Raw genomic sequence first — 19727 nt, forward strand, 5'->3', positions numbered from 1 at the left:
TTGTGCCACAGATGACGAAATAAATCATAGTTAATATCAGTACCAGTTATTCGATTAAAAAAAGGTTATAATGTGTATAGAATTTTATTTATGGGAAGATTATTGGTGAAAGGAATTTTAGAAGCATGGCACTGAATGAATAGGCACAATGATCAACATCTCGGGCCACTCGCAACTTTTCCGAGGATTCAGAAGGTTGGAAGCTTTGCAGAGAAAGCTGCAAAGGCATTTTCACATGCGTGAGTCCCAGCAATTTTTATTATAAATTCTTATTTTATATTTTAATTACAAATGTTCCTAAAAAAGGTTTCGTAAAAGAGTGTTTTACTATTAGAAAAATGCTAAATATATATATAGATTTAAATATAACCGTGCGTGTAAATACCAAAGCTGTTCAATTATTAGTTATAAATAAAACCATAACTGAACTCCTATGGATACAATTTTTAGTTATTTTGTTTATTTTTTTTTTTTATTGATTGATATTACAATCTGCCACACAGTTGTGGGCAATAGGTAATAGTGATGAAGGTTCTCATACATACTAAAATAAAATAAAATAAATAAAAAAAAAACTCTCTTAAAATATATACAAACAAAATGAACATAATCAAACTATCTGTATGAAAAATAAATAAATAAAATAACATAATGATAAAATAATATATACAATATTTACACAATCGACCTGAGGATCCCTGAGGCCACTCTATCCCCCATCTGTGAGGTGTAGAGCAGAGCTCAAAAGATCCCAGCGCATCCCTCTCGCCGCATCACTGGGAATGAGCCAGTGGAGGCTGAGCAAGTGCGCTAAAGCCGCAAACACTCAACTTGAGTGGAGCCACTGCCGTTTCAACCTTATAGTTGGGCTGTAGGGATGGGTGGAACTAGATAAGGTTTGAACCAAAGGATTAGGATGGTTGGAAAGGTTTGTTAACCCGCATTAACATGTTAAACTAAAGCCATGTACGTACCGGCCAGATATTACCCGTTCCAGTATCAGAGATGGACAAACAGTTTTTCCATTTTTTGTTTGTTTATAGCTGTCAAAACTATGTGCAATAAAAATGGTTTTGGAATAGAAAAACCCTACTGCGCATGATTCTGACATTTTCTGTCATCTGACAGTCAAAAGAGGTCGTGATTGCTAGATTTAGGGATGTAGATAGGTTAATTAAGTACAATTCAAAGTTTGATATAAATTAATATATTTAGTTAATTATACATTCGATTAATGATTTAATTAATTGCTTATTATATCTATTTAGCTTATTGTTGTAAATAAAATTTTATAATGAAATTATTACGTTGGTATTGTTTTTCTTAATTTGCAACCAATATTTCACTCTTACAACGGCATTAAATCTAAATGGTGGTAATGTAGGTAAAAGGAGCAAACATTCAGCTTTTTAACAGTTTTATTAATGTAGGAACAGGATAAAAAGTAAAGGAATGATGAACAATTATTTGAAGAATGGACAAAAAATTGAGAAAATAAAACCATTAAATTAAAAGCCTCCTAATAAATTAAGTTCAAAAACTTTTATTTTTTTTAATTTCCTTGCTTAAAGGAAATGGTATTTAAAGGCTTCAGATGACACTGTAAACGAATATGATTTGCTTTTTCATAAAACAATTTTTTTTATCTACTCTACTGTCCAATTCCATGGTTATCAATAAATTATTTTGCATTATTCTATTCAATATTTTGTATAATTTCAAATTTGTTTGTATACTATTTCTTTTCAGTTTTATGTTTCTCTAAATGATGGTTGTTATCTCTTTTGTTCTATAGCCCTGATGAAGACCTGAAACTCAGGTCGAAACATCGGCATAAATAAATAATTGTTTGTTTATTTATGTTGTTTTTGCTGCCCGCACTCTCCCCCTCCCATCATCTTCTCCAATCATTGATTTTTATTTATTAGATTTTTGCCCAGCTCTGTGCATACTAATTTCAGTTATTACTGCATGAACCAAACCCCTTGACTTTTTCATCTTAATTATATTTTGTATAGTTAAAATAGTATGTTTTTGTTTGTTTAAAGCTTGGATATCATCAACTAGAGATGTGCGCAAAGAGGAGGTGATTTTGACGCGCCTTCGAATAGGTCACATGCGCCTGACCCACGGTTACCTTATGGCCTGCGATCCTCCACCGTTATGCCAAACTCGTGGAACAGAACTTACAGTCAAACACATTCTGACAGAATGCCGAGCTTATAACACCCTCAAATCTTTATATAATATACCTGATGATCTCCATTCCATCTTGCAAGATAACAAACTTACCATAGATAGACTTTTTAAGTTTCTACATCATTCCAAACTCTACCATAAAATTTAGTCAAATCCGGCCGGAAACATGAATCTGCTACAGAGATGTATTAACCCGTCTTCGGATGGAACATATGTGACTCACTCACTATCATCTCATGAAGAAGGGAGGATGAACCGATGTGTAGATGCTGCTGAAGTGATCTCGCTGTTGGGCACATTCTTACTGGGTTGCTCTGGAGTCTCACCGATTCTCTTCATGTGTACAGGAAATGATCAGAGAAGACTCCACAACAGTAATAAATTTGTGAAGTGTAAATTGTAGTTGTTAACATGTAATGGTAATTGTGATTGTAAATTTCCCACTTTGTAATTTCAACTGACATTGTATGCCATGTATGTATGTAAATTTCTCATCTTGTAATTTCAATTGTATTTATATTTCCACTGTATAAAAATGCCAATTGTAATCGAATTTGTAAATCAAGTGTAAATGGCCCGAGTGGTCGAAACACTTAAATAAAAAAAAAAAAAAAAAAAAAAGGAGAAAATACATTACATAATTATAAATATAATTTAGCAAACGATACAATCAAGCATAAAGAAGTGTTACAACTTACATTGGACTAAAAAAAAAATGTTATCCTCATCACCATCCTATTTTCCAACACTAGAAATTTTTAAATACATATTTATGCAGCTTTACATTCAAGATGACAGAAATTTTTATCTATTCAAAATTACGCTCGGGGTTTAATGCTGATTTGATATTTCTAATTACCTTTTAAACCTTTCTAGTTTTTGAAATAAACTTTCAATTTTTTTGAGTTTAGAGGAGAAATAGCATACTTTATTTTTCTCATTATAATTTTGTTTATAAATTGGTTATGGTTAGGAGTAGGAACGAATGACAAATCCCCAAAGAAATATAACAGTGTCATTTTCTTGATTATCTTTTTATTTCATTAATAAATATATTCATGTTTTTCTGGCATTCAAAATTCAATAAGAAGAGTCAAAAAGTAATTTGTGATTCTTTTGAGAATTTTATAACTACTTTTATGTTTTTTAAATACTTAAGCTGACACTCTCTGGGAGAATAGTTAATACATATATTTCGTACCTATAATATATAGGAAATTATATTTGTTAAAGACAGACTTAATACTTCTTAAGGAAAAATCCAATATCACAGATAGTATCTGTCCATAAATATTCATAAAAGTTTTTCAGACACAGATTTTTCACTTTCAAATTGTTTTATTCCTATTTCAGAACCAGAAGAGAAAAACTTATGCCTCATTTCGAGATACACCAAGGAATTAGAAATGGTAAGGTTGCTCTATGTATAAAAACCATATTTTTAGACAATATTATAAAATAAATGTTTATACTAATTATTTTAAAACTGTTTTAGTTGCTGAAATAAATATATTTTAGTTTTGGTCAATATCTTTCATAGATATTGCTTTTCTTCCATTTTCTTTCTCCTTCTCATGAATGCTGGAATTTCCACAAAAAAAAAACATAAAGAATTTTTGTAGAAAGATGGTCAAGAAAGCTACTAAAATAGCAGAAAATCTTCTTATTAGTAACCGAGGATACCACTTTGTAACGCTTCACCAAGACTTAATGAGAACAAGATAGAAACACTGTAGGACCACTTATCTTATCTTAAAGTGTGATAAGGGGCTCAGGTGGGGAGCCCTTCAAATTGAAACTTTGGTCACTAATAAATGCTTTTTTGCTATTTTTGTTCCTTTTTTGACTGCCATCCAGAAAATCTACTATCTAGTCTTATCATCACATATGGTCTACTAATTATCCTCCAATAAAGACTTTTTTGTTTTATGTGAGAGTAAAATTCTGCAGCAAAGACATAAAATTTATCTTGTTATCAGCTAAAAGCTATAATATATATATAATATAAAATAAATTGTAACCTTAATCAGTTTATTGTATGCACTTGATGTCACAATCTCACAAGAGGAGATCATAACACAAAAAAAAGACAATCCTTCCACGCCGGACCTACCCCGCTAAGACCCCCGGGAAGCGATGGCCCTATATTACTTTTGAAATATTAGCTAAAAACGGGAAGAGGAAACTTTAAAATAGTTAAATCGAGAAATATTGAAAAACGGCGTGAATATAATTCATGCCTTGAATATAATTGAACATAATTGTGACATTATGGATACATAAATCACTTTATGTATTATCACTTTTGATTTATTTATAATTTCACACTGTTTTTCAATTTCAGGTGCTTTTTAAAATATTACTCGATTAAACTATCTTAAAGTTTCCTCTTCCCGTTTTAAGCTAATATTTCAAAAGTAATATAGGGGCGTCGCTTCCTGGGGGTCTTAGCCATGTACTCATTATGTGTATGAAGCAGATATGTATAACGATAAATTAATATGTGGAATTATTGGGGCATAGGTAGTAATATTTATCGGATGTCAACTACAAAACTCCTTGTAAATAGAAAGGACAGTCGTTATTGTTACTCATACATGTATACTCTCAGAATGAAGAGTCTAAAGTTGTTTCTTCTATTATTTTTATATCAGTTTTGCTGTTCACACTCTCACATAATGATATGTTCACATTAAAAATGATGAGGTATAAAATACAAATTAAAATAGCTCAAAGACTCAGCAAAGCATAAGCAGTTCAAAACAGTATAAAATAAATCATCTTCCTTTAAATTTTGTTTAACAAATACTGGCTAGAAAAACAAGTATTTCCAGAAATAATTGAAACAATAATGAGAGATTTTTGATTATGAATAATAATAATAATGAAACATTAATCTTTAATAAAGGTGAAAATAAGTGTGAAGGTTTTTTTTTTTAATTTAGTAAAAGAACTTGGTATAGTCAATTCGATGAGTCGAAAAATAAAAAAATGTATTTTACTTGTACCATGTATTCCTCTCTCTTATCAATTTTAATATTGTGTAATGGGCTAATCAGTATTAGATTCTATAATTACATATACCTAAGTACTGTAATAAATGCATTATATTTAAGATATGATCTGATATAAAACTAATAGGTGAAATAATTGTAACTTTTACCGGTTAAAGACCACATTTAATTTAACATTGATGTAATGAGTTTAATCAAAATAGTTGGATCTGTTTTTGAGAAAATGGTAATAAAGTGATAAATCCATGATATAAAGTAGCACTTCTAGTAAGTAGATTTTAAACATTAAAGTTGTAATATCCTAGCCATGTAATAACCTTGAATATGTAATTTCATACAATTTCAAATTGTATCTCACTATTTTGAGAAACTTGGTATTTGGTACTCAGCAATGTTTGGACTCATGAGACCTTAAAATGTGTTTTTGTATTGAAAACAGCTTAAGATTTCGCAGTTCAATATTTTCCCCTAGTATTTGTTTTATATATAGTTAATTGAATGCAAAAAATAATTCTCATCTTTATTTATTTCTTCATATATGAAAAGTTTTGTGGGCATATACTCTCATAAAATACAACCTTTTTAATCCTCATAAATTGTCTTATATTTTTCTTGACAAAACTAATTTACCACATTCTAGTCAAATCAACATTAAATGATGATATTTCTGTTATTTATCCTTTATTATAATATAAGGCACACTCATAGAAAGAAGGTATTATTTTGTCATAATCTAAATCAAACAATAATATACATTAAATAACAATATTTATTTATTTTTTAATTATCTTATCACAGTTTAATCATATTTTCAATTGAAAATCTTTATTTATTTCTACATGTGTTATGAGTTCTTAGGATGCCTAACTCTCTTGATCTATGTAAATAGTTAATTTTCATAAAAAAACTAATTTACAACTTAGTACTTAAATAAGAATTAAATTCTAACATTAATTTTACAATTTCACATTTTATTAAGTTAATAAAAGCATAAAGGAATGAACAATTATTCATGAATAGTGAATAATAGCTTAGTAAGAACACGCTTCAATAAATACGACTGAAAAAATATACACCCTTCTTAATTTCTATCAATAAAAAAAAATATATTAACAAAACAAAAATTAAGAATGTTAAGATAATAGTTCAAATTACTGCCAACAGATATCAGCACAAATCAAGAAATGTAAAAAACTAATAGTTCCGATAAGCTACGCTAGATATCAGCACCATCCAAACAGTCGTTTTTATGTAAAAATACAGGAAAAATATTCATTTTTATAAAATAATAATAGTTCAACTAACTGCCAAAAGATAGCAGCACCAATCAAGGAAGGTAGAAAATAATAGTTTCAATAAAAGCCGCAAGAGAACAGCACCATCCAGACAAACATTTCCGAAGTTCTAGCACGAAAATTTTCAATTTGTATTAGGATATTAGGAGGTCACAAGAGCTCACTCAGTCGGACTGGCCTCAGATGAAGACCGAATTGTTGAGCTCCTGTGACCTCCTAATATCCTAATACAAATTGAAAATTTTCGTGCTAGAACTTCGGAAATGTTTGTCTGGATGGTGCTGTTCTCTTGCGGCTTTTATTGAAACTATTATTTTCTACCTTCCTTGATTGGTGCTGCTATCTTTTGGCAGTTAGTTGAACTATTATTATTTTATAAAAATGAATATTTTTCCTGTATTTTTACATAAAAACGACTGTTTGGATGGTGCTGATATCTAGCGTAGCTTATCGGAACTATTAGTTTTTTACATTTCTTGATTTGTGCTGATATCTGTTGGCAGTAATTTGAACTATTATCTTAACATTCTTAATTTTTGTTTTGTTAATATATTTTTTTTTATTGATAGAAATTAAGAAGGGTGTATATTTTTTCAGTCGTATTTATTGAAGCGTGTTCTTACTAGGCTATTATTCACTATTCATGAATAATTGTTCATTCCTTTATGCTTTTATTAACTTAATAAAATGTGAAATTGTAAAATATCAATAAAATATTGTTTTTTAAAATATATTATTGTTTGACTTTACCTATGATACAATTATTCAACATTTCCATAAGTGTGTGTTGCATTGTAAAAATAGTATTAGAAATTAGTTCTAATTTAAGTACTAAGTTGTAAATTATTTTTACTATAAGGTAACTACTTACAAGGATTAAGAGAGATAGGCTTTTAGCATGTTTAATGAGGACTTGTGCACCATAAAAACTCAGGAAATGAGGTGATGGTCCAGTTGCAGTCAAAAAGGAACTCAAATAGTAACAAACTATTTATTAAGGGCAATGTTTCCTCCACTTTGCTAAATAAAAGATACAAAAATTCTAAATTGTCGATTTATCATAATAATTTTTTGTTTTATCGATCATAGTTATAATGATGTAAATTTTTTAATTATATTTATTTATGGATTTTCTTAATTATGAATTGATTTGTATGCTTGATTAACTGGATATTCCATTATTCTCTAATTAATTTAATAAACTAGAGATGAAGTAGTGAGATATAAAAAAAAAAAGTTCATCTGGACTAGAACTCAAACATTAGACAGCTATTCTTCTTCTTCATAATAAATTTGAAGTATAAGTGATAGAGGAACATGTTTATTTCTATAAACAACATATGATATGATCAAGAAAGTATATTCAACACCCACAAATGGTAAAGCAACATACTTATCTTAAAGAAATGGTTTACATGGTAACAAGTAGGGCAAGGTAATTACTTATTAATTACCTCACCACACTATATAATAATCCTTAATTTATTTTAAATATTCTAAGAGATGACTGATGCTAGTTGGAAAAACACACAATATCTCCTCACCAACAATATTATAATCAGATTTGTGGTCTTTAATTTCTATATAATTATAAATTGGACAGAATTATCGACAATAAATATATTTAACAAATCTAATGATATTTCTCATATTGATATAATATTTTATAGCCAGTTAATACAGAATTTATATATTGTATGGATTTTTAACAGACATTGTTTGATGCAGGAAGTTAGAACAGTGACGCAACCGAAAGAAAATGGTAAGTAGACTGTATTAACTTTTTATTTAATTTGTGTAGTATAGTAATAAACATTTCTCTCAAACAAAAATTATTCAAAGAGAACCAGGGTTAAATTTTGGGAAACGACAAAAGGGGTCTTCTAAGGGGGTCCAAGGCAGGAGAATTTTTAATTTATTATATTTCTTAATGAGTATTAGAGCAGTATGTATTCAATCATGCCAAACATACATAAAAAGATGAAGAAAAATAAATAAATAATGAAAATAATAAAATAAAAAAGATAAATATACAATAATATGGATAATAATAATGTTAAAATAATATATGCACATATAAAATAAACATAAGTAGATAAAAATATCAAAATAAGTAAACAAAATACCAAATTAAAAAAGAAATTGAATAAATTGGATTTATCCCATTTTGCCAGGGAAATTGATAAAAAAAAAAAAAAAAGTCAACAGACTTGTTATTTTAATTACTAAACATTTGTATCAAACAATTATATGAAAAAAAATTATATACTTTTTTGGGATACATTATTCATAGCTATCGCCTCTGATGACCCAATTGGTGCTCCAAGCAGCTCTTTTGATTTATCCCAATCATTTATAGATTTTTATTTGACCGAAGGTTAAGACCAATCCAGTATTTAAGGGAGTACATACAACATAACCCACAATAACCTTATTTAAAGTATTATCAGAGAATAGTTAATAAAGACTTTCTTTATAAGTTTATAATAGAGGGACAATGCTCTTAATAGCTTTTGAAACATTAACAATTTTACACACTACAATATGTTTTACATATAATACTGGTACTGGTATTGGTGGGAGGAATAAGTCCGGCAAGTAGGCCTAGTGGTCCTTTTTGCCAACCCCTGGCAACTACCTAGGTTGCCGCCACGTACTAACCAAGGTGGGAGTGTCAAGATTCATTCTTCAGAACCGCCGAAAAATGAATGTTTAACTGCCCCCTGAATGTTTAACTGGGAATTGAACCCACAACGTTCCGAACTGAGCGCACTGGGACCTGCTCCCTAACCTTTATGGCTGTCACATCCCTTTGACATTTAATAGGTATACTTGTGTATATATAGCTATTATGTCAATTTATTGGAACTATGATTCTAATCCATAAAAGTGATTGTGCCCTTTTTAAATTTCCTGAATATTCTAGATCCAGTAGATACTCAAAAAGTTTGGATAATTCTATTCTGTAACAGCCCATCCTTAATAAGATAATTCTTAATCATCATTAATCAAACAATATAATAATAACTAATAATATTTATTGCTACCACTACCACCATGTAGCCAGTGACATTTTCTGTTGTGACAGTACTGTCTTATTATAATGATTTGCAAGATAGCTGGTAGTACTGTCAACTAAATTCGCATGTATGACAGATAACTACCACGTCTGGATGCTTTAGCAGTGAACTGTCGCACTTCATAACTCTAACTTTAATATAATTAACCTAAACTTCCTGTATTTTTATTGGTCAATGCCAAAGTTGTGGTTTGTTATATTGAATTCTAAGTTTCTACCATTCATTAGCCAAGTTGAACTGTTAGCAAAGCTAGGTTTAATGTCAGCATGTATAAACAAACATTGTCATAATTCCTTATTGTTTTTATATCACTAGCATGACAGATATCTGTCATGTGGAAATGGGCCTTGAGAACAACAAAAGAAATATTGAGTAATATATTGGGTGTTTATTAGTAACTATGTAATATAATATTGCGACTATAACTATAAAAATAATTTCAATACATTTTAAATTAACATTGTTTCTAAGGCTGATCTGTTTGTTGGGAAGAGGTTCTCCTGCGAGTGGGGAGCTGCTGCATTTCAACTTATGACTTTGACTATCTGACAAGATTGCATAGAAAGGACGCAAGCTACGACAAAACATTGGTACTCGGAACCTTTGGGACTGGAATTGTGATTAAAGCAGGAGCCAAAGTCCAGGAAATGTTCAATCCAGGTAAAGCTGACATGTGCTTAATATGGAGCATTTGGTCTGGAAGTTTGTGGAGTAAGTTCAACATGTGAGACCACTATAGTAAAATAAAGCAAGAGTTGCAGTAGCTTTATCCCCTCTACTATAAGTATTGTTTGGCTTCCATCCTTCTAAAATTATCAAATCCCGCCTTTATCCTCTCTACCATGATACAACTCCCCCAAATTACAAAATACTTTCCCTTATTCCTACTGTAAAATGATACCAAAGAATCTATTTTTATAGTACTGATATATATTTAAATTATTAATATTTGTTCCTAAAACACTAAAATTGGCGTGATAAGTCATCCCCTATCCTTACTATACTATCTGCAGATTTACAACAGCTCACTCTACTGCAGCATTGGACAGATGTTTTCTTATCCTAACTCGCCTCTTTGAAATACCATTTTGCTTTCCAATTTCTTATTTCAAAACCTTACCAATTCAACTATTTCCTATCCACCCAGTTCCTCAAGAATTATAAATATTTGTTTTCCATCTTCAGTCATAATTTATAAACATATGAGGCTTTGTATTCCAAAACCACCCAAGTTCATCATTTTTAATTTTTTTTTATTTATATAATTAACAATGCTGGAATTAGAATATCACAAGGTATAATTTTTTTTTTTATAAATTATAAAAGAAGGTATATATATATTTTTTTTAGAAGATATAAATGGCATATGATTTAACTGATTTAGGAAGAAAATCTTTTATCTTGAGATAACCTAGTACCAAAATTGTTTATAGCAATATATATATTGTTAATTAAAAAAAAATTGAAAATGGACTAGACAGATTTTGGAATACTACACTTTTTATATTAAACATATACTTAATAATTGCTCTACAGTACAGAAGTGGTCTAAGTTAAAATGGAAATTTTGGGATATTCAACACTTTATAGGAAGTTCTATAAATATTTTGGTAAGGAACAATATTAAATCATTAAAATTAGTCAGTAACAACCATATCCAACAATTTGTGAGCAGATAAAGTTAAACCACTCAGTAATTAATTATTTTTCAATGAAAATTAATTTTAATAAGAACAGTATGACCTACAAAACCTTTTCTCTCAATGAACCATTATTAATTATGCTTTATAAACTATAACTATACAAATTTACTGACGGTAATGTTCCAAATATATAATTTCCTTAAGTGTTGACATTGAAATTTTAGGTGACCACGTCGCATTAGAACCTGGAATTACTTGCCAAAAGTGTGATAGATGCATATCAGGCAGAACAAACTTGTGCCCTAGCATTAAGTACCTCGGGACTGAGGGGCTAGACGGGGTCCTATGCAGATTCATAAACCACCCAGCGAATTTCACACACAAGTAAGTGACCTTAATGATAATTGAAATTTCTTCTAGGCCTTTGTAATATATTTGCCATGTTGTTATAGCAGAAAATTTACCAAGAAATTTAAAAGTAGTTCAGGAGTAGAAAAAGAAGGGTTAAATTCAACAAAATACCAATTCAATTTAACATTTTCACGTATTATGTCTTTAAGCTGAAAAGTCTTGAGCAAGTTCTATTTTACACTTTCATCTTTTTGAGGATGACAAACTAAAACTGAGGGTTTCCACAAAAATATTTAAAAAAAAAAATTAAACTTTTTTTATATGTATGTATAGTTGACCGTAAAAATTGATATATAGGGAGATGGTCAGGGTTGCGGTCAATAGTGAAACAAAAATAGTTTACAACTATTTATTTTCCAATGTTTCGCCCCACTTTGCAGGGCTTCATCAGGGCTAAAAAGATACAAAATGAAACTATGTTAAGATAAAATGATAGAAATAAAAATAAAAAGATACAATGAAAAGAATAAAAAAACAAGTAACAAAGGCAAGAGCAATAGTTTCATACAAAAATACGTAAAATATAAAGCTAAAAAAGTAAAGTCCTTTACTTTTTTAGCTTTATATTTTACGTATTTTTGTATGAAACTATTGCTCTTGCCTTTGTTACTTGTTTTTTTATTCTTTTCATTGTATCTTTTTATTTTTATTTCTATCATTTTATCTTAACATAGTTTCATTTTGTATCTTTTTAGCCCTGATGAAGCCCTGCAAAGTGGGGCGAAACGTTGGAAAATAAATAGTTGTAAACTATTTTTGTTTCACTATTGACCGCAACCCTGACCATCTCCCTATATATAAACTTTTTTTAGTTTTTCTTCAACAACATGAAAACCGTGAATATTCTTTAAAACACTAAAATAAAATGAGTTTGGAAAAATTATTATTTATGTTTTTTTGGGGTACTACGAATTTCAACTCTAGCAACCTCGAATTTGTTTCAAAAGTTATAAAAATAATAGAAAATTTTTTTTTTTTTTATTTGTAATTAAATAGTAAATGAGTTAAGTCACTGGTCCTAAATTCCTGAAAAAAAAGCTTTTATCTAGAGAAGTTAGGTGTCCAAATTAAATAGTGAACAACAGAATTTTACCTGCATACTAAATATTTAAGCCTGCTAATTTAATATCAATAGCTGTTATTTTAAAACAAGCTAATTAAAAACAAGCTGTTATTTTAAGCTAATTAGAGGTCTGTTCCAACAGAATTAGAGGTCTGTTCCAACATCCACTTTTGACTATCTGGAACTGTACAGAGCATACAGGTTTTGGGAGGGAAAATCCGTCCTACACATGCCTCGTACAGTTTCAGACAGTCAAAAGTGGTTGTTAAAACAGACCTTAGGTACTTTCAAGTTTGAACTCAGTGATTTGTAGTATTAACTTATGTACTTCAAAAGTTATAGTACCTGATATTAAGTTATAGAAGCTAAGTTTTCTTTCCACTTAGTAAAACAATTATTACTAAGAAATGACAGATTGCACATTAGCAACACCATCTCAAGTCTCAAGAAAAGTAGAGTAATGATTAAAATATGTTTGATCTTTTTTCCCATAATGATGATAATGATTTCAGATTACCCTCTGGAGTTTCTTTAGAATTAGGGACGCTGGCATCAAAAATAGCAGGCTGCATCCATGCCTACCACCGTGCTGGGATATCAAGACACACAAAAATATTAATTATGGGAACCAGCCTAATCGGATTACTTGCTATTATGATATTTAAACATTTGGGAGTTGGAAGCATATTTGTAGCAGGTAATAGAGAAAATAAAAGAATCAGTAACAATTTTTTATAGTTTCATGATTATTTTACTTAGAAACATAATTATATCACATCACAAAGAAATGTCCAATTTCAATTACTTAAAAATGCTTTGATTAATTTTGAATAAATCTTTACAATTATGACATTGGGTAGTCAATAAAAAAATAAAGAAGTTTGATCTCGAACCATGTGAAAGAATTTTAGCTAAAGATATTAAAATAAGATTCTGAAGGAAGTTTCACTTCATCTTGTTAATACATAAACAATTATAATATAAAAGTAATAAAAAAAAAAAAAAAAATTGAGTTAGATTTAACTTAATCTAGTATTAGTAAGATAAGGTAAGTTTGTACTTCATCTGTAAGGTCACAATCTAATATGGACCAGATGTGTGGTAATTTAACTTGGAAAGTTTGGGAAAAGTAATGAAATTTTTCTCATTTATGTTCTTTGGGGGTGTTAATTACAATTTTCAATTTTGTGACTACCAATTTTTCTGAAAATATAAAAAAAAATATAAATAGTGAAAAAGATAAAAAATAAATCTTTTTTCAGTTTTTCATCTATAGCGATTTTTTTTTAACATGAAAAATCATACCTTTTCTCTCAGCAACATCAACCTATAGTAAATTCATCATTTTTGTACTCAGTAATTTTTTTTGGTTCGGAGCATTTGTACTTAGTCTACTGGGGTCCAGTCCAAAAAGGATCTAAAAGGGCAGATATTTTTTAATAAGTTCTTAAAATTTTCTCATTTATGATTTTTTATGGTGCTGACTTTTATGTGAAATTTTAACTTTGACCTCAAATTATTTTTTTTTAAACCAAGTATTATTTAAATAGATTCTATTATTCATTTTATACTAAATTAAAAATAGTAAATTACATTATAAATTAAATTAGAATTTTAAACTTGAAGGATTTTTTGTTTTGAAGCAAGCAGAAATCAAAATCATGAAACAGATTTGAAACTGATCCACAGTCAGATGGGGCTAAAAAGAGGTTTCGGTTGAAAGTTTTAGAGAATTCAAGAAAAATTGTTCACATATGTTTTTTTATACAAATTTCAACTTTGCAGCCTAAATTTTTTCTGCTATGACCCCATTTGACAGCATAACATCCCATCTCATAATTCTAACTCGTGTTTCCATCAAAATAGAGAAGTTACAAAATATTGGAACACTTTAGGTAGTAAGTGCTTTTTTAAACATTATTCGTAGAAATATTTGTAAATAAATTTTCAGAATCAAACAACTACAAACTGAAAATGGCTCAAAATGTTGGTGCAGATTATGTGATAAAATTGTCAGGCCTTTACAGTCCCGAATATCCAGAATACTTGAGGGAGATCATCTCTGCAATAGAAGCATCCCCAGACATAGTCATCGATACAATAGGAACAGTTTCATCGGTAGATAATTCATTTAATGTAAGTTGAAGATTCCATTTAATGGATAAAGGAATCCTTTTATTAATGAGGGATGTTAAACATATTATATTATAAGTTAATTATTTTCAGTCAAATGAGATGTACTCGGCTAAGGATTATTCATTTTATTTTTTTTGAAGTATAAATTATAATAAAAAAGCATTTTAAAGTAAAAGAAGAAATGAATTTTTGCATATAAACACATAAAATGTAACTGTGCTTTGGGGCTAAAAGGACCAATGTTAAAAATTGTATTTATTTAGTGTAGTAAGTAAATACTGATATATTAATACAATTACAATTTATTTTACCTAAACTTGGACCTACCTTTATAATTATAATAAAAATCCAGGAGTAAAAGTCTAAGGGGGTACAAGTGGTCCAAGCATCACAACAATAGTCTTTTTGAGCTAAGTAGACAGTCTTACAAGTTGTTCCATATCTAAAGTGGTCATCATGTATGAACCTCTGTCTCAGATTTTCAAGATCTTATGTGAGTTAAAAACATCAACTAAATACATAGAAAAAAAGTTTTATTTATAACCTCTGTTTTTACTAAATTCTAAAATTTAAGAATACAAGGAGCTAGGTAAGATAAAGTACACTCTATCTTTATTATTCCTTAATGCTGTGATCAGAAGCCACCTTTGCTCTAACAAATACTACGGAAATAAGATGTGATCTGCAAAACTTATTTTAATGTGTATATATTACATTTTTTAAAATTATTTTTTACAAGAGTAGTTTTTAGTATAGATTTTTCAAAATTGTGAAAATATTCAAATTTCACCATATTTTGGGTCATGAAAATGCTCACAGTTTTACAGCCAGCTGAGTTAGTGGGGCATTTGATAGCTCATTTTAAAGCTTATTCATTTGATATGTAAAATGACAACCTCAAAGCAAATAAATTGGTTTTACTTGTTTTCAAAATTTTTAAAATCTCAAAAAAACCATTGCGGGTTTTACTTTTTAAAGTATATGTTATTCTTGTTTAAAATATATATTGATTATATTAATGCCAAATTACAAGAGTTTTCACTAAGTAGATACTGATGAACCAAACTGAACTCCTCCCCTTATTCTTCAAGAATTATAGCACCAAAATGAATGGGTGGATATTATTTAATAAATCTTTTATTTAACGACACAATATATATTTTGTCAATTATAAATTTTAGCAAGATAAGGTGGTTCATATTATTTAATAAGTGTTTTGTCCGAGAATAGGCAAAATTTAAACTAAAATTTAAAAAAAAGTTTCCTCCAGCCAACAATATGGTACAATGGACCTGTTAGTGATTTTAAAACTTAAGGATTTTATCTTCCAGAATTTTTTTAACAACATTCAAAAAATCACATATCAAATGGTTAACATCTAGATTTCATTTACTTATGATCCTGTCATTTCTCCACCTTGAAATTTGGCATTAGTATAACCCCAAATAACATACTTTTTTTTTGGTCTTATATGGGAGGTATATGATATGGTGTATTGAAAATGATATAGTACATTAATATATGATTGTAAAGTAGATATAATACTACTTTTTTAAAAAATAATATATTCACACAATGTACAAAGAGAAAATTGTACTTTCAGCTGAGCAAAAGTGGAGGAAGGGTAGTTTTAATGAGCCGGATGACAAGACCTATAGAGACGAAGTTATATCATACCACTCTAAGAGAAATCGAATTAGTAGGCGCTTATGCTTGCACCCATTCCAGGTAAACCTCAGCACCTTAAAATAGCCTCACACCATAGGTCTCTAAACTTTAAAGATTGAGGGCCATAATGAGTTGTCCACTGAAAGACCTAAAGGTCACCAAATCTAACCTAGTCACCTAATCAAACCACAATTACAAAATACAATTTTAATTTCTTGGGCAAATATATAAGAACAATGTTTTCCCAACTATCATGATTACATTTGGTATGGTTGATATATTGTGACAGCTCACTGCCAAGGTGCATTTGACAGTTTATACAACTGTTAGACCACTAACATTAATTGTACTATTAACTAACCAGACCCAGGGTGACAGTATTTTCAAAACAGTAAATGATTGCAACTATCAAAGGTACACCTGTGACTGTTACAGCAATAACTGAAACTGTACAATAGTTCACTGACAAGGTGTGATAGTTCACATGTGATAGTTAATGATAATGATAGTTAATAGTACAAGTAGTATCCACTTTTGATAGAAAACTCTTCTATTGATCTATAGAATAAAAATAAGTAATAATCTAAACACATTATTTCAATAGTGTATTTTACAAAATTGATTATATCCATAAAAGCACATTTATAGCATGGTGTAACATTTTTTTTTTTTTGTAAAAAATAAATAAATAAATAATCACAACTTTGCATAAACATTTTTTTTACAAGGATTTGTTTTAAGTGTTGTTTAAATTAGTTTTTGTTTTTAATCTACAATATATATTTAAATAAATAAATTGGCTTATTTAAAGTTAATTGATATAAAAAACAATCAATAGCTTCAATTACTAAGGTATTTGCAACAAATCTTACTTTATAATTACCTAAAGTCATCGTATTACAATTAAAGACTTTAAACACATCTTAATAAAAAATAAAATTTCTTTACAATATGGCAAAAAATAACCTTACTTATTAATTAACTATCTGAAAATATTCTAATAACTAAAAACAAATAAAATATCAATTATGATTAACGGTAACTTTATTAATTATATAAACAATAGTTGCCAAAATTTTCCAAAAGAATAGTAAATTCAGGGTTTTTCAATAGAAAATTACAAATTATAATCAGTCCCAAAAATATAGTAACAATAGTTTTCCCATACTCCTCCCAATTGGTTATTAATTTCTTTACATAAAATATACTGATTATTAACTATTATTCAATTTAACATTCCACAAAATATATATCATAAAAATATCTCTTTTTGTCTAATTAAAACAAAATTTAATAATGTAATCTCTGCTGTGTAATGTGGTAACCCGATGTATTTGGGCAGCATGAATGAATAAATTTCTTTCTCTCCCCTAAAAAAAGAGTGATTACAATAATATAATATTTTGTTGCTTTTAAAAAGGAATAGAAAAATGGATATAAAAGAAAGGCATATCATCTTGATCTCTGTTGACTTAATCTCAGTTAAAATATTATGTCAACACAATGACCAAGCTCACAAATATACATAAAGTTTAGTAAACATTAAACTGCAAAGAGCCTGTACAGTACTTCATATGAATGCTTTCCACACGATAGTAAAAGTAGCTTAGAGTTCACATTTCAGCCTGCTTTTTAATATTTTTTTTTTTGTTTTTGAAAGAACTTCCAAATCTCTTTATAATATATATATATATATATATTATATATATAAGAATACAATAAAATGTATTCTTTAGTAATTATATTTTATTCAACTAGATAGAAAATAGAAAAATATTTAACCATATTAAAAGATAACTTTTCTACTGAACAGACTCAGAGTTATTAGTGGTACCCCAATGGAGCATTCTTTTAGTTTTTTTAACCTTTATAATTATCTCATTGTATTTGACTTCACTACATCTGATAATATAATAATTAATAATTATGTATCAATATTTGCAGTTTCATAGAAGGACTTGAATTGTTGTCAAATAATAATATTCCATTGAAGAAAATACTTCCAATCAAGATACCATTAGAAAGAGCTTTGGACGCATTTAGCCATGGAAGAGCAACAGGAGGCGAAAATCTGTTCATATTGGTGAACTGCTACGATGAACAGCAGGCCAGCACAACTCACCAAAGCACTGTAGAAAAGACAGCAAGCATCCCTGGCCTTATGCAAGTTTCAAGTATAATGAAGCCTGCAGAACCGCTCCCTGCTAAGCAATCAAGTACTGGTTCAGAAACAGAAAAATATAAGGAAAAATTACAAGACATAACAACTAGTTCAATACCTCAAGCTGGTGAATCAGAGGATCGTGATACAAAAAAATTAACCTCAATCAGTCCTACGGACGATAAGGAGAAAGGAGAGACAAAGAAAAGAAAGATCTATGAAATCGCATACAGTCCGCAAAAAAATTATCAGGAAACTAAACAGGACAAAGCAGAAAAACCGTTAGATCAGATAACAGTTTCAAGGATATCAGAGGCTACAGAACCACTCCCTATTAAGGAATCAAGTATTGCTTCAGAAAAAGGAGAACATGTTGAAAAATTAAAACAAATAATTCCTGGTTCAAAACCTCAAGCTGATGACTCAGAAGAATGTGACACAAAAAAATTAACTTCAATTAGTCCTATGGGTGAGAAGGAGAAAAGAGAGACAAAGAAAAGAAAGATCTATGAAATCATATACAGACCGAAAAGTGCTAAAGAAAAGGAAAATCAACTGATGCCTCAAGATAACGAAAGGAAAGCTAAGAAAAAGAAAACCAAACAGGACTTAAATAAAAAGAATGAACAAAGAAAGGCAGAAATGCAAAATAAGATGACAGAATTGCAAAATGAAACAGTAGAACAACAAAAAAAGGAAACAGAACAGCAAAATAAGATGGAAGAACAGCAAAATAAGATGGAAGAACAGCAAAATAAAAAGGCAGAACCACAGAATAAGGCAGAAGAACCACAAAATAAGAAAGACTAAGATTCATTGTGATAAAGAAATTGTTGTTCTACTTGCAGAGGTATTATCTTTCTGAAATAGTACAATAAATGTTAAAATAAAATCAATATAACTAACAAACTTTATTGCTCTTTGTATCACATTGAGATCTTGGGTTAAGGAAGTTCTCCGATCACTGGATCGTACAATCTGAAAAGATATAAATTATTTAAACTTTAACAATAAAAAAAACTTAAATAAAGTAAAGTCTTGATTATATCAGTATATA

At 29.1% G+C, this 19727-nt stretch overlaps 2 protein-coding genes across 11 annotated transcripts in view; one reads left to right on the forward strand and one right to left on the reverse strand.

The window, feature by feature from the left end:
* On the forward strand, positions 1-19480 carry LOC106686369 (sorbitol dehydrogenase). 6 transcript variants are annotated; one of them, XM_014429633.3, is made up of 9 exons: positions 1-239; positions 3553-3608; positions 8237-8270; positions 10081-10248; positions 11456-11615; positions 13218-13402; positions 14657-14841; positions 16445-16569; positions 18454-19480. In XM_014429633.3, exons 1-9 carry the CDS (start codon positions 149-151, stop codon positions 19478-19480), a joined length of 2031 nt encoding a protein of 676 aa, XP_014285119.1. In that variant the 5' UTR covers positions 1-148. The 6 variants fall into 6 exon arrangements, with proteins under 6 accessions (XP_014285119.1, XP_066906777.1, XP_066906780.1 ...); XM_067050676.1 differs by having other exon boundaries at positions 154-239; positions 8221-8270; XM_067050679.1 differs by having other exon boundaries at positions 221-239; positions 8221-8270; positions 10060-10248.
* The window catches only part of LOC106686371 (serine/threonine-protein kinase ULK3), a 21003-nt gene continuing 19090 nt past the window's right edge, over positions 17815-19727 (reverse strand). For 4 of the 5 annotated variants that reach the window (XR_002945106.2, XR_010844326.1, XR_010844328.1 and 1 more), the window contains 2 exons: positions 19577-19648; positions 17815-17879 (listed from right to left, as the gene is read on the reverse strand). Coding sequence is in view for 1 of the 5 variants with exons in the window: in XM_014429637.3 (XP_014285123.1) it covers positions 19632-19648 (17 nt within the window). In the remaining 4 variants the exon portion in view is untranslated. Of the gene's footprint in view, positions 17880-19516; positions 19649-19727 lie in introns of those variants that run through there. The other variant, XM_014429637.3, reaches the window with a different exon arrangement.

This window comes from Halyomorpha halys, unplaced genomic scaffold (assembly GCF_000696795.3).
Source record: "Halyomorpha halys isolate HHAL.00 unplaced genomic scaffold, Hhal_1.1 Scaffold813.1, whole genome shotgun sequence".
Lineage (NCBI taxonomy): Eukaryota > Metazoa > Arthropoda > Insecta > Hemiptera > Pentatomidae > Halyomorpha > Halyomorpha halys.

Excerpts from the sequence above, each read along its gene's own strand:
- LOC106686369 (XM_014429633.3), top strand. The coding sequence starts at position 149 with ATGATCAACATCTCGGGCCACTCGCAACTTTTCCGAGGATTCAGAAGG. Across the intron at positions 240-3,552 it reads GCAAAGGCATTTTCACATGC|AACCAGAAGAGAAAAACTTA; the intron begins GTGAGTCCCAGC and ends TTCCTATTTCAG. Across the intron at positions 10,249-11,455 it reads CCAGGAAATGTTCAATCCAG|GTGACCACGTCGCATTAGAA; the intron begins GTAAAGCTGACA and ends TTGAAATTTTAG.